Genomic DNA, 15,894 nt, shown 5'->3' on the forward strand with positions numbered 1-15,894 from the left:
TTTTGAGATAAGAGGCGGCCATCTTGAAAATGACCAAAACTTGAATGGCCAACATATTTTTTAATCAAATAATGTTCAACGAACTTTCATGCAAAATTTGGTGCTTGTCTCTACAAGTGAAATATTTCCCCCCACTATCCGCTACACTATAATGGGTATTCCATTTAAATCTTTATTCTTTTTTTATTGTAAACATTTCGGATAAGTCCCTTCCCCCTCACCATCACCAAATTTTTTTTTATTTTAAGTTAATGTTTTAAAAATATACAAGTGTTTGGTTTTTATTGAATATTTAAATCGAATAGTTCAACCTACAACAGTGTGATGACCAATATAATTTTACATGTCCGAGGCTAAGATTTATGGAATCGTCAGAGATGATTTATCTACAAGGCATGCTTAAATTGTCAGCAGTAAATAATTAACACCTGTCGATCAGCTAAAGGAATAAACACAGTCTAATTCAAATAAAACACAGATCATATATTGAGGGCATTTTGTTCTGCACACGCCTAAAAAAATTAACCCTTTCATCAATCTCAAGTTTGGTTCGATCTGTGTATTAAGATAAAGAAAAGGGAAATATCGTGATGAAGGATACAAATACAAGTCTACGACGTTCTGGAATGATGCCGGGTGAATTTTAAAAAGAGAAATAACAACATACAAGGGATAATTGTAAAATATTTGCAAACAATAACTTAAATGTAACCATAAAGTACGAACAACAATTATTAAGGATTGAAGAAGAAATCAAGACAAATCGGTCGCATGGAAATTTTCAAGAGAGGAAATAAATATGATTTTTATACTACGCTTTATATCTTTTGTATGTCTTTTTTATTGGCTATCTTGATATATTGAGGGATAACAAAACAACACGTGCATTTGTTTTTATACCATGCTTCCGTGCTTGTGCGGCCAGCGGTTATAAAACGTGATTTTGTTTTCATAATTGTAACCCCCTCTTAAAATAAGAAGAAAATCAAAGAATCTGCAGAAACAGATAGAAAACATTCATATGAAAAGAAAAACAAAATATCCATTGAATTTTTTGTTTAAAAAACATGAGATGTAAAAATATTAACTGAAAGAACTCCTTTGACAAATTGCTATTGTAATTTTCATAAATGCCTGTGGTAACGATGTCGATCCATAAACATTCTGTTTACAGGCCTAATGATTTATTTATCCCCTGCAATCAATATTTTAAGAAAATGAATGACTAAAATTTAAAATTTCGTATAACAAAATAATTGTTTTTTAGGCCTAAATTATGTTTTCATTACTATATCTAATAGATATCTCGGCACAAGTCAGTTAGTTTGAGCACATAGAAAAAGTAGTGACCTAGATTATTTATACGCTACTGTGACCTCCTGACCCATAATGATGGTTTGCAGGAATAACATACGCAAACAGTGTTAAATAAGGGAAAACATTTGCAAGTGTAAATTTTCAAATTGTTGACTCTTTAAACGTTTTTACCAAAGTTATAAATGCATTGTAACTACTTTCAAAGAGAAATTATTCTTTTTTCTCCACCAAATACATCAACTAACAAAATTAAATCCCGTGCAAATCATTTTCATACTTATTGTTAGGCTATTACTACTGATATTATAATCATCAAAGTGTCTAAATATTTTCCCGTTTCCCCGAATACGACAAAGAGAAGGAGTGACCGCTCAGCAGAGGATGCTCCTAGGCACCAGATCCTACCTCTAATATTTGTAAAGGTCTGTGTTTGCTCTGCTATTGCTTAGTAATTTTCTTTTGGATTTTTAATTTTGAACACTGTTCGCTATCACTTTTTTTAATGCATACATTGTTTAATTCTGGTTGAAACTCAACATTTGTTTTGAATAAAGGTAGGTATTAGATATTTAATATTTTATTTTATACGGAACAAATAGAAAAATTTCTAAACAACTCTTTTAACAACTCTTTTAATAATGATTTAAAAACAAATAATGATGTCGAAATGTTTTAACTCCAAGGCACCATATTAACACACCATTTAAGTTGATGTTAAAGAGATTAAGCGAATTTACTTTATTAGTACCTCATTATGCCTCGTTAAGACACAATTTTAAATGTAAATCTTAATAGTTTCGCTATTGCTTTTTTGGCTGTTTTTCTTTACAAATATTCATATTTTACATGAAACATGATATCACAGAAAATTAACAAAACAAAACCAGAAAAAAACATACAAATGTGTTTTGATTTGTGATTGAATATGAATTCTAATAAATTGGGTGTAACGTATATACATTTCTGTCCACAATATATAAGTTTGCATATATAAATAATTCATATGCTGCCATTTTATTTAGTTATTTTTAATGCTTATTTGTGTGACCTAGAATTTCGCATGGATGTTGCCTAAACAAAGACATTATTTTCAACATAAACCGATTGATATCTTTTATGTAAGTCAAGTGTTCATACGATAAGAAATGATAAACACATATTTTTGTTTTCATTTTAGTTTACATCATAATGACTGAAGTATCTTGTTTTTTTTGTGATGATATGAGTTTAACATCAAAATTAAATAGGTTGTTAGCTTGCCTAAAAATACTTTAGATATACAATAAATCTTTAGAGCTGAAAACCCCAATCAGAAAACCTACTCAATTCCCTCATGTATTTGACGAGGGAAAGAGAATCTTTAGTAGTCTTTCTATAACCAAAGTAATAAAGGTATTACAATTTTTTACTGAAAGATAGATAATTATTTTTGTTAATATGTTTGGAAAAAAAATCAAGAATATCACTATATGATAATTGATGATTATATTTCACAAAATACACATTTTAAGGCTAATAATTGTCTTTTCCCATCTGTATGATAAAAAGAGAGCATCATAAGAATGTATGTTGAATAAATGTTTTATGAAATATAAACTTTTTTTAACTACGAACTTATAAAAACTAGTCAACCATTCTCATATATCTTACATATTTTATGGAACAGGGGGGTGGCAAATATACATAAAGATGTTTTTAAAGATGTTTGATGACTTTGTACAGTACTAATGCTATGTTGTTGTTACGACCCAAAGATTGTTTGTAGGCCTTTTAACATTTACACAAACGCATTCATAAATATAGTGAATGTGCACTTGAAATTAATAACAATTGATTCATAAGGAAGATTAATACAAATGACATTTAAAAAGAAAAAAACAAAACCCATCACCTAAAAACTGCATTCACAAGTTTAAACATTAACAGCGACGTTTTCATCAATCACATTTGAAATATACGATTAAGTGGAGGTGGTTCGGGTGACAGGGTGGTGGGTAGAGTTATGGGAACGTCGGTAACAGTGTGTGGTGACAGATTTTAGCAAGATGCTATGGCAAAGCACGTTATAACCGGCTTTATTTTTACGTCAAAAATCAATTTGTCCGATGAATACAAAATATCGAATGAAAAAGAAACGATTTAAAGTTAATATCATGTTGATTCCGTTACTGTTTGAAATTAAAAGAGCCATGCATCTGCATATGTCAGCACTTTGGTGAAGGAGGCGGGCCTATTTTGTTCGCACTGGATATGAAAGTAACTTGTTTGATTGTGGTAATCAAGCTATTGACCTCATAACTGTTATCATAGTGAAGATGCAGGCGTGACCTGTGGTAAGGTACGATGGATTTGATATGATATAAGTTGCATGGTGACCATTACAACTTGAATGCATCTTTTTTCTCGATTAAAAAACAATAATATTTCTTGAAAGTTTTATACAGTTTTGTAGCCAAGTAGAATAAGCAACTTCTTTTTAACCTAATATTCTACGTTATAACTATTTAATATGATAATAAAAACGCGTCCGGAGAGCAAAATACATATATGTTTGACAAAAAGGTTTGTAAGATTGATAAAAGGTTTGTTTTAGACGTGAATATTCAGTTTGGTCTTACATGTAATGGTCTTTGAAATCTAGAGCAACACATGATAAATCCAATTGTTCTTTCTAAATTGCTTTCTTGTTTAAATTCAACTACTTTAAAGTACCTGATATGGATGGTAAAAAAAACTGTGTGAGGTTTGTATCCTATTTATTTTTTTTATAATTTTGATCAATCGTTACAAAATTTAATATTGCATTTTCGAATGTATTTGATCCATTAAATAGGATTCGATATAAACAATAATTTAGGCATAAGCTTAATACGATGCCTTAGAGTAATTGGAAGGATAAATGAAAAGCCTAGCAAGTTTTGAATAATGATATAAAGCATTTCAATAAATACTCTAAATAAGTTAATCGTAAACTATTTTTTGTTTGACTTTCACGGGATAAAATTGGAAAAAAATGAAGAAAAGAAAATGACAAAAAAGGAGCCCGTTTAAGATGTATCTTTCAAACTAATTATTTCAATTTTGACACTAAACTTTTATTTTTCTTACCTCTAGTGAATGCAAAAATATATAAAAAAAAATTTCAATTTTTTCATTGATTGCATATAGTGCAGTGTCATTTTGTTATCTTGTGATATCAAGATGATGAGTTTGTGCAATTGTATAGCATTGAATCGTGATTATTTAGGTATACAGTCTCATAACTGCAGCGGTGTGTGCATACAAATTGAGTAACGCGCGTTAGCGCGTTATGAAAATTTGTATGCAAGCATCGCGTCAGTTATGAGACTGTGTACTTCAAAAAATCATGAATCAAGTATTTAGAAACCTTAAATTAGGTTGGCTTGTCTTGTAAATATATTGTAACAGAATTGTACTAATACATCCACACGTATAGACATTGTATGGGAGTTACGGTAGTCAACTTTCGTGTAAATATTATAGTTAAAATAGGTGAAGTATTTCAAAAGAGAAAATACTGCAGCATGTATTTGGTTTTATTCCTGTGTACACATGTTTTAGTTATGTATAATTAAAACATTCTATAAGTATATATACAATTGTTTTGAAGACATGAGTCACACATATTTTTTTTCGTTTCATGTGACACAGTTATCGTTATATATTGTTTCCGTTTGTTTGCGATTTTTTCTAGCTGTGGTATATAAATACTCTTCTAGTGTTAAAACAAAAACCCTGCATCTATTGAACTTATTAAGCACAAAAAATGTATTTTAATATAAACTGAACATTAAATTCGGTAAATAGAAGACATGGTTCGCGACATTCAATTTCCTGGATCTTGTCCATTAATCAAAGTACTGAATAACTGACGGGAGTTGATTTTGTCGATTTTTATTTATTTTAAAATCAATGATATATTATTTTGCATGACAAGTACATGTAGTTCCTAATTTGAATTACGCACATTTTTATAAAATGAATTTTTGGACTTTTTCGACAAGAGTGTCGAGAAACCCCCATATGAATCATGTTAAATAATATTTAATGACAAAATAATTCAATCGAAAATTGTATGGATCCAAGCAATATTGAACTCTAGTCTCGTTCAACCAAATGCTCGGCTGACACAGTAAATCTCCGACAAGGATTTACAGGGACAGCTGAGCATTGAGTTGATCGAGACTATATTGAACCCCGGCGTAGGAATACATACGACTACAAAAAATATTCAAATTGTTTGAACCATTTGAAATCTGACTATTTTCAAGGTAATCAACCAAATGCTCGGCTGACACAGTAAATCTCCGACAAGGATTTACAGGGACAGCCGAGCATTGAGTTGATCGAGACTATATTGAACTCTGGCGTAGGAATACATACGACTAAAAAAAATATTTAAATTGTTTGTACCATTTAAAATCTGACTATTTTCAAGGTATTTATAAATAAGTTTCCTTGAAAAGCAATGCTTCAGCATACATTACATTGAATTTATCGATTAGTTTCAAGAACTAAGTCTTGATTTGTGCTGAGGTCCAAACACTGTTTCACTTTCGGTTTGTCTGAGTAACTGCATAGGAGAGTTGATTAAAATAATCTCCCAAAAAAATAAAAATGTGCTTAGTATCATACAATAGTTACACAAAACATATTTAATTTTATTTTAAAAACCACACACAACTAATGTAGACCCAAGGACGCTAGCAATGATTATCTAAATTAACCTTGCAATGATAACCATTTTAAAACGATAAAATTCATACAGTTTGGAAGTTTCTCGTAGAATCTGAAATTGCTTTCTCTGAAAAATAATGTGAATTTAAGAAAAAAAAAATTGATGTTTAACCTGATAATGCGTAAAAAAAAACCGACGCCAATTTTCCCTCATCCAACAACTATGTTCTCTTTATGAAAGTCAATTGCAAGATATGGTATTGAGAAGGACGTGGGGTATGATAAGAAAAGATAATCAGATAACTTGATTTGTTTTGTTCCTTAGCTCACCAAAATAACCTGTGTGTTTCCGATTAAATTGCTCTAAAATGTAATTGAAATTGGGCGTTAGCTCACCTGTTAGACGTTTAATATGGAATCAGACAAGAAAGAAGTCAGATTAACACCAATGATTGTTTCTTTTAAGTTAGAATTGTCCCGCAGTTATTTTTAATTATATTTTGGCGTCTTGTATGATTTGATTTCGATTTCAGGTCATATTCCAAATTTGGTGCAATTTTGATGAAAATCTTTTATTCAAAATATGCATCGATTGTAATTATCTATATGCTTGCATATTTGAATTCCAGCTACTTTGTAACCCGAATACATCAGCAAAGTATTTAATTGTCATAAAAATGCATGTCTGGTTTAAATTTTGAAAACTATGTAAATTGAAAGAAATGAATAGAAATGAAGTTAACATGAAATTAGGATTTCATTTCATTTGTTTTCTTTTTCAGAACTAGTGTCGTACTTATTCCTGTGTTATTGAATATAATTGAATTCAATAATCTTATTTTTAAAATAACAGCTTCAAAATATCTCAGAGAAAAATGTAACAGGCGATCAAACTACGCACATGCCTGCATGCCTCTTCTCTTATCAACATGTGACCTCTTGTTAAATTTAAACATCATACACCAAAAGCATCATTATAATCATGGGAGTTACAATGATACTTACGATTTTTATTTTGTGTTTTTTTTCACATAACTATGCTCTACTCTTTCACGGAGACAACATTCCAGGACACTCTACAACCAATGGGCCGATAGGAAAAGAAACCACGCTTTCTCTCTTGATGCAAGAGATTTTGGATTTAAAAGCCCAAGATAAAAGTCAAGAGCAAGAAATCCAAACGTTGAAAAACCAAACATTGTCAAAGGACAATGTAACTGCTAGTACTGTGAATAAGCTCGCGTCTGAATACATGGACATGAAAAATGCATTTGGATTAATGAAACAAAAAATTGATCAAAACAATAGTCAGACAGAACTACAAACCCTCAAATCAAGGCTGGACACTATTGCGCAATCCATTCGATACTTGACCTTGTCTCTACAAAGTCACGAGATTCATGATGAGGAGACAAACATGACAATTTATCGCGAATTCGAACATATCGTCATGATCAGTTATAAGTTGATGAATGAAATTCAAAAAGTGCACAATTATACTGTCAAAGGACAATGTAACTGCTAGTACTGTGAATAAGCTCGCGTCTGAATACATGGACATGAAAAATGCATTTGGATTAATGAAACAAAAAATTGATCAAAACAATAGTCAGACAGAACTACAAACCCTCAAATCAAGGCTGGACACTATTGCGCAATCCATTCGATACTTGACCTTGTCTCTACAAAGTCAAGAGATTCATGATGAGGAGACAAACATGACAATTTATCGCGAATTCGAACATATCGTCATGATCAGTTATAAGTTGATGAATGAAATTCAAAAAGTGCACAATTATACTGTAAGCGAATCTAAGGACATTCACGACCTTTTGACAGTACAGCAGGGAAGAATCCTCACACTGAGATCAGAGCTAGCATCATTAAAACATTTAAACTCAAAGCTGATGAATGAAAATCAAAAATTGCACGAGGAGATCCTGAATTTAACAAATATCGAGTCTTCAGACATCCAGCGACTCGAAACAATACAGCAAACAACATTCACATCATTGGGGTCAGAAATAGCAACACAGAAAACTAAACTGAGAAATTTGAACAACAATCTTCTTCTTCATTTCGATTATAGTAAGTATCATATTATTGCTGGACTGTTTGTTTAAATGATCAACTTTTAAAGTGACGTCTTTTTCAATCATTGATTTAAAAAATTGAATTTTTATGGAAGTACGTTATTTCTTATGTCAATATAGTACATTTTCGATCGTAAAGTCTAACAACTTATAATAGTTAATGATGCTTCAAGCAATTGCTAAGCTTAAAGAGAAACCTATCAAAATAAATTGAATATGCGTGATGAATTAAATATCTTGAATAGCATAACCAAGCACGAACAATCAAACTGAAGAGTGCTTAACTGATATTTATGTAATGATAATGATCAAGCTCCATATTTCACGTACAAGAACCAGCATCCTCACATGAATGAACTAAACTAGTATAAACATGGCATTGTGTTGTTTTTATTCTTTACATTTTTGTACAATTGCTCTACGAAGTTATTTTCTCTCTCTCTCTCTCTCTCTCTCTCTCTCTCTCTCTCTCTCTCTCTCTCTCTCTCTCTCTCTCTCTCTCTCTGTTATTATCTAACAATTTATAACGGAGGTTATCATTTAAAAGAAATTACTGAAAATACAGTCTAAGGACTTTGATATAATTGCATAATCAAAATTTAGGAATCCGGTTGGTTGGTGGGAGTTCAAACTCTGACAGAGTGGAAATTCTTTATTTTGGACAATGGGGAACAGTTTGTGATGACAATTTTGATAACAATGCTGCTGAAGTTGTTTGCCGAATGCTGAGAAAGAGCACGTGAGTATATGTAGAAAATTATGACTTTTGATTAATGTTCCTGTTCCTTATCATCGAAAAAACATAAAAAACAATTTCTTCATACGTTCCATTTAAATACAGCTTTAAGTTTCCAACATAATACATAGTAACTATGTCGAATAATTAATTCATACACATGGTACGCATATACCGTTAGCAAATTTCACAGATGAATCGTAATAAAAGCAAATCTTGCTACATGCAGTCGAGATTCCTGCTTGTGTTTATTTTGGTTCTGTGCAGTGCATGTCATGTTTATTCAAATCACAAACTTTTATTTTCTTTCTCTTTTCTTACAAAATGAAAGAACGAATGTTGTAATATATGGCAATGCACATTTTGGAAGTGGAACTGGTCCTATATATTTTGACGAATTAGTGTGCAGTGGATATGAATCTGACTGGTTCAGTTGTCAGCATCCTCCACTTGGGGTTCATAATTGCGACCATGATGAAGATGCTGGAGTACAGTGTGGTAAGAACAATTCAAAGTATTTTAAAATCTGCGGAAAAATGTTCTTATAAATTGTTTTTAAAAATCATTACTACGAAATAAACAAACAATTTTGTACTGTTTTTGAATTAGACTTTATGACATTTTTTGCCCTAAGTTCATAAATAGAATATTCAATACAGCAAAGTTATCTGTTTTAGGTTGACTGGACAACCACTGTTGAAAGAGAAATATAGAAAGAGAACTTAAAAGATACCAAAGTTAAAAAAAATTGTTATTGAAATTATTAGATAATGCCATTTTTGTAATAAATGTATAACAAGTGGCCGTTTATTCCAAGTGCTTTTGTTATCAACTCGTTTGTAAACGTTTTTGAAATTTGTAATGTTAGAGTTTTTGATCAATAAAATAGGTACACTTTTCATTCTTTTTTATTATATACAAGTGTGCACATTTAAAATACTAGAAAAACAAAAATGAAATAATGACAGAATAGCGCAAGAAAGTAAAACAAAAAGTATGTTTTACCGAAGGTATGTTTAAAGATATGAGAAAGGTTTTACCTAAAAGTTGTCTACCTATTCGGTTGTCAAAGTTCATAGAAGCTGAGTTGAAATAAAGTTTACAGTTTTCGCTGGGCACCATACATTATGACTGAACAAAAAAAAGCCGATTGACTTGTTGTTCAAAGACAACAGATAAAGAAATGCAATTTTTTGGTTCGAGGATCTTTCCGAAATTTTTTTATATAAAATCCCGGCTTTACCGAAAAAGTACGAGAAACTGCCCAGTATCATGCAATCGTGTGGCGCGTTTTAGACAAAGTATGCCTAATTCCAGCCAAAAACCAAAGTACTGCACCTACTGAAAGACGAGGTCTTGAAAGTTGGAATAAATAATTGTCCACATGTCCTTCGCATATGCTTCAAAACGTTATGAGTTGGAGTTGGGTGTTTCAATTTATGCTAAAATTCAACTTTCATTCTGATGTTTTGTCTGAATTTTTTCAGCAAGGACAGTTCTTCAAATTTCTAGAAATTAGGCACAATGGTATGTTGGTTAAAACTGGGTGGGGGGGGGGGGGCTAAGGAAACAACAAACCTAGCGGGAAGATGAAAACGTTTATATTTATTTATATTATCATGATAATAAAATATTAACATTCTGATATACGGAAAATAAGAACCCAAAGTAGGTATCCATTTTACAAAATTTATGAAAAAAACAGCAGTATTCCGCGTGGTCTGGAGTCGGTGGTGCTAACGCTTTTAGCGACGATCTCCAACTCAAATTTTCTTTTACCAAAGTTATCATTTGTTTATAGATAACAAACACAAAGCGCTTAAAAGGCTAGCCACGTTCGCGATTTTGATTTTTTTTAGACCGGCTCATCTGTCATGGACGGTTTTCTGCCCACGATTCACGCAAAATGGATATTTAAAAAAAAATAGATGTGATTTTTACAAATTGTCATGCGTGTCCTCTTTCAATTTGACTTTTTTCGAAAAGCTACATGTCTACAGCCTCTAGTTAAAAAAAAAAATACAAATTTAGAAAAGAAACACCAAGTTTCAAATATATATATATATATATATATATATATATATATATATATATATATATATATATATATATATATATATATATATGTTAATTAGAGCGGTGACCGCTTACTGCTAGGAGAGTGGGTTCCATAGGTCGAGAGTTCAAGCCCCGGCCGGGGCGGAGGTGGAGCTCCAATATAGTGAAATTCCCTGTACTGTATGTATATCTATATCATTAAATTTGGGCAGGTATATGTCAATTTGAGAGTTATTACATTGTTTGTGCTTATTATTTATGTATATATCTATGCAATGTGTATCGTTCCGATCCTTTCAAATTGTCGTTTAACTGAAAACCACCTGTATCTCAAGCTGCCGTGTAGTGCGCGGCCAGCGCTCTGGGGTATGTTCGTCATCGAAAGCAAGATTTTTGTCCTGCCTAGATGGCCGAGTGGTTAGAGCAGTGGCAGCTCACTGCTAGGAGAGTGGGCTCAATAGGTCGAGAGTTCAAGCCCCGGTCGGGGCGGAGGTGGACCTCCATTATAGTCAATTTCCATGATGTATCCACCTTTCCAAATGTATAATATGTATTACTTTTGCTTTATTAAAGTAAAAACTAAATGTAGTGTAATTATAATTAGAAGAGTGAATATACGAGAAGGTAAATTCAGAATTACTGTTTTTGTAATTTGAATTTATAGGTATATAATTCCATTCTATGCATAGAGATGACCAACATTCATATTGCAGGTAGACTAACAGCTTTCTAGACAAAAAAAATGAAGAAATCATCCATGTAAAAGAGCTGTAAAAATGTTAAGCTCGCATGAAGTTCGGTTGTATTCAGGTGAAATTATTATGTTTTAAAAAAAATACAAAATGCAGAATACGTTTTAAATTTTACTGTGGCTGTAGAAATGCAACGGCTTGATGTACGTCTCAGCCTTCAACTTCTCTAATATTTCATGAACTCGTCCTTTAACAAAATGGACAAGAACTGTGTGCATTTAGTCACTTAACTCATTTTACAAATTGCTGCAACGAATAACCATTCTCCCACCAGATATCGTGCTTTGGTAAGAGAATGCTTATAAACCCAAGGAAGAAATATTTAAAGCAATTATAAAGGTATTTTATTTAATTGAGAATTTGGATCATATATAGAGAACGTACAATGATTTAAAAGACGTGTTTTTAAAACTTATATGTACTAAATTACTTGATAACTTTATGCACTCTTTTCATTAGCGTATATTCAATTGATGTGTTCTAAGGCCCCAGCGGACACGGGTCACGAGACCCCGTCTAAAAATAATCTAAATCCAAATGATCTAAATTCAAATTGCAAGAATAAACATTAATTTTATTTTAAGCAATACAATTTATACATTCTGAACGTCAAATGTAAAATTTTCAGAAAATAATGTGAGTGTACGAAAAACAGAAAAATAGTAAATATTGATATCCATCCGAATAATGCGTTAATAAAAGACGCAATATTCTCTAAATCAACCTCTTTGTTCTTTTTATGTACGTCAAGTACTAGACATAACAAGATTCGATATAAAGACGGAGAAAGAATACGATAAGAAATGATAAGCAGATAGTTTAATTTGTTTTGTTCTTTAGGTGATTAAAATAACCTGCTTGATTCTGATAAAATGACTTTAAAATCCAATAGAAATAGATCGTTAGCTCGCCTGTAAACCGCAGACAGGGAAGAGGTTTGAAGAGGTTGAGGTGAATTATTCCTTTTGATTTAGAATTTCCCTACAGATTTTTTTTTTCATATTAAGGCGTCTAGTTTTGATTTGATTTTGATTTGAGGTCTACTTCAAACTAGGTGCAATAACAATGCAATTTTATCAGATTTGAACAAACTTTAATTTAAAATAGCATCGATTGGGATAGGTTAAAATGCTTGACAAATATTTTGTCATTCCAGCAATCATATATTGTCTAGAAGGTATTTATTTTCAATAAAATTACAACCCTTGTTTGAATGTCGAAATCTCTGTAAATATAAGAAATGAAATTTACATAAAACAAAATTTTAGTTTGCTCTTCTTTAGAACTAGTATCGTCCGTATTCGTATGCCATTGAGTATCATTAAATTCAACAAATCTTTTTCCTGAAACGATCAGCCATAAAATATCTCAGGAAAAAAATGAAAGAGGCGAACAAACTAGGCATATGACTGCATGCTTCTTTTCTTATTAGCATTTTACCTCTGGTTAAATTTAATATCTTAAGCCGAAAATCTTATTAGCATCATGGCAGTTCCAATGACACTAACGTTGGCCATTTTGTGTTTTATTGCACACAGTACCGCCTTTCTTTTCCACGGGGACCACAATCCAGGACAAGCCACGACCATTGGACCACTAGGTAAAGATGGTACGCTCTCCCTTCTGGTTAACGATTTTTTGGATCTGAAAGCCCGAGTCATAAGCCAAGAGCACGAAATCCAAATCTTAAAGAACCAAAGAGCGTCTGAGGATAATGTTACTGCTGGTACTGTAAATAAGCTTATGTCAGAATATGTAGATATTAAAGCTGCATTTGGACTTATAAAACAAGAGTTTGACCGGAACAACAACCAAACAGGACTTCAAGCTCTCAAAGCGAGACAAGACAATATGGCGCAATCTATCCGATATTTAACACTATCTCTGGAAGGTCACGAAATGCATGATGAGGAGACAAATAGGACAACTTATCACGAAATTGGACAGCTAAATTCCAAATTGGTAAACGAAAACCACGTTTTGAATGAGGAGATTCTAAATTTAACAAACCGTGTGTCTGCAGAGTTCAACGCTCTTTTAACAGCACATGAGGCAAAACTCGCCACTTTAGGATCAGAAATAGCCAAACAGAAAACGAAATTAAACAATTTGAACAACACGCTTCTTATGTTTCATATTGGGGACCATAGTGAGTATAACGGCTTGGGGTAATAAATGTCTTTTTATATTTGATTACGAACTTAGATTTAAGAAAAATCTGATCTGAATGTCTAATCAGTAATATTTTTATTCTCGTAAATCTCTGCATTGATTTTAGAAATTCGACTAGCCGGGGGAGATTCAAATTCTGGCAGAGTGGAGGTTCTGTATCTCGGACAGTGGGGGACAGTGTGTGACGATGATTTTGACAGCAATGATGCTAAAGTTGTGTGTCGAATGCTCGGAAAAGCCACGTGAGTATAAATGATTATATTAGACGTCTTTCGATTTTTCAAAATCAATGCTTACAACATTAGAAAATAGGTTAATAATGTAAAATCGACAATTAAAAAAAAATATATTTCAGAAAGATGTTTAATAGATTAAATAGAATAAAAATCAAATTGAGCACTCATGATCATTTAATATTTTTATAGGGATTTGGGTGTAGATGATTGATTTAATACTTTGTTGCACAGTTTATTTAAGATACATTTTTTATTCATGTATCTTGTAAATTTATACTCAGTTGCAATAGTAGTATTTGACGTCAAATGTGACGCTATTGACTTAGAACGTTATTGTCTAAAGATAGCCATGACCAAGACCATTAAGCCCTCTTAACAATATTTATAATTTAACAACATGGATTAACGAAAGAAAAAAAGCTAAAAGAAAGTGTGTTTATATCAAAAAGATTTTACTTTCACCCCTACAACCATATTGTGTTCCTTGAAACAAGATAAACGTATTTCAAGATAAATACTAATCATCTACCCCTGCAATTACTGACCTCGTCTTGTAAATCCGTCTCGTAAATCTGTCTGTAATATATATATATATATATATATATATATATATATATATATATATATATATATATATATATATATATATATATATATATTACTAGATAATATCCCCCGCAAGTGCGGGAATTAACTCTTTTTTTCTTACACGTGAAAGGGTATTTAGTGCGTCGAATCTCCTTATTTTGTTCTTTAAGTCAACTTTCACGATTATATCCACCTCTGTCCAAAAACAGAATTTCGCATAAAAAACTGTTTTGAAAAAAAAATCTGGGGAAAGGGTCACCCGCTTTCAACGTTTTATGCGTACATCATCTATCCATCTAGGCAGTTCATGATTTACAAATTAATGTAAAAGGTATACTGCTTTACCAATCTGTCGTGCTATAAAAATATATGAAATCCAAAACGCTATTTTATTATCTCATTTTACTTGCTATTTCGGGCGGGTTTACTGAAAATGAAAGTTGGTTTTTATTGTTTTTTATCAATAACTATTTATCTGATAACATTCAAATATAGCTTTTGGATATCATCTCACACGTGTTGAAATACTAAAGATATAAGCAGTTACTCTGGTGCAGGCGGTTTTATTTATAAGTAGGCCTATAAATGTTTAAGTCATTTAAGAGTTACGTAATAATTGTCATTGTTTATTGTTTTTTGATTGTTTCAAAATTGAAAGAACCAATGCTGTAGCATTTCACTCGGCACATTTTGGACGAGGAGCTGGTCCGATACATTTTGAGGATTTAGAGTGCACTGGATCTGAAATAGACTTGTTTCGCTGTAAGCGTCCGCCAATTGGGGTTCATGATTGTGGCCATAGTGAAGATGCTGGAGTACAATGTGGTATAAGCATTTCAAAGTATCTGTAAATATACGGAATAGTTTTCATTTCAAAATAATTTCAAACGAGTATAAATAGAAAATATATCACTCTCTTTTAATGAAAAATGACAATTCTGTTTTGGTTTTTCTGTACTAAATCTCAGAATTTTACAAAAAATTCCCATTATTACACAATCCATCATTACAGGATGAGACAAAACAGACAAAGAAAGAAAAAACAGAGAGATGCACCTACCGTATAAGATGCTCTATATGAATACATATTGGAATAAAAAATTGATATTGTGTTGTGTGACGTTTGAATGCGAATGCATACGATGTTTAAAATACTAATAAATTAAAATGAATGAGAACTTCTCTTTATTCAACTAGAAGGATATATTTCATTTTGCATAGCAAATAACCAACTGAATGACGTC

The 15,894-nt window shown here is 31.7% G+C and overlaps 2 protein-coding genes across 3 annotated transcripts; both read left to right on the top strand.

The window, feature by feature from the left end:
- Positions 1 to 6,997: 6,997 nt before the first annotated feature.
- On the top strand, positions 6,998 to 9,646 carry LOC128171660 (deleted in malignant brain tumors 1 protein-like). The gene is made up of 5 exons (XM_052837439.1): positions 6,998 to 7,457; positions 7,906 to 8,103; positions 8,712 to 8,847; positions 9,176 to 9,342; positions 9,522 to 9,646. The coding sequence occupies exons 1-5, from the start codon at positions 6,998 to 7,000 to the stop codon at positions 9,524 to 9,526; spliced, it is 966 nt and encodes a 321-aa protein (XP_052693399.1). The 3' UTR covers positions 9,527 to 9,646.
- Positions 9,647 to 13,139: 3,493 nt separating this feature from the next.
- Positions 13,140 to 15,828, top strand: LOC128171656 (deleted in malignant brain tumors 1 protein-like). Of its 2 annotated transcripts, none has more exons than XR_008242125.1 (4): positions 13,140 to 13,803; positions 13,933 to 14,068; positions 15,350 to 15,475; positions 15,663 to 15,828. XR_008242125.1 is itself a non-coding variant. In XM_052837436.1 (4 exons), the coding sequence occupies exons 1-4, from the start codon at positions 13,140 to 13,142 to the stop codon at positions 15,665 to 15,667; spliced, it is 972 nt and encodes a 323-aa protein (XP_052693396.1). In that variant the 3' UTR covers positions 15,668 to 15,828. The 2 variants fall into 2 exon arrangements, 1 of the variants encoding a protein (XP_052693396.1); XM_052837436.1 differs by having other exon boundaries at positions 15,309 to 15,475.
- Positions 15,829 to 15,894: the final 66 nt, after the last annotated feature.

The sequence above is a fragment of the Crassostrea angulata genome, chromosome 2, assembly GCF_025612915.1.
Source record: "Crassostrea angulata isolate pt1a10 chromosome 2, ASM2561291v2, whole genome shotgun sequence".
NCBI classification, from domain to species: Eukaryota; Metazoa; Mollusca; class Bivalvia; order Ostreida; family Ostreidae; genus Magallana; species Magallana angulata.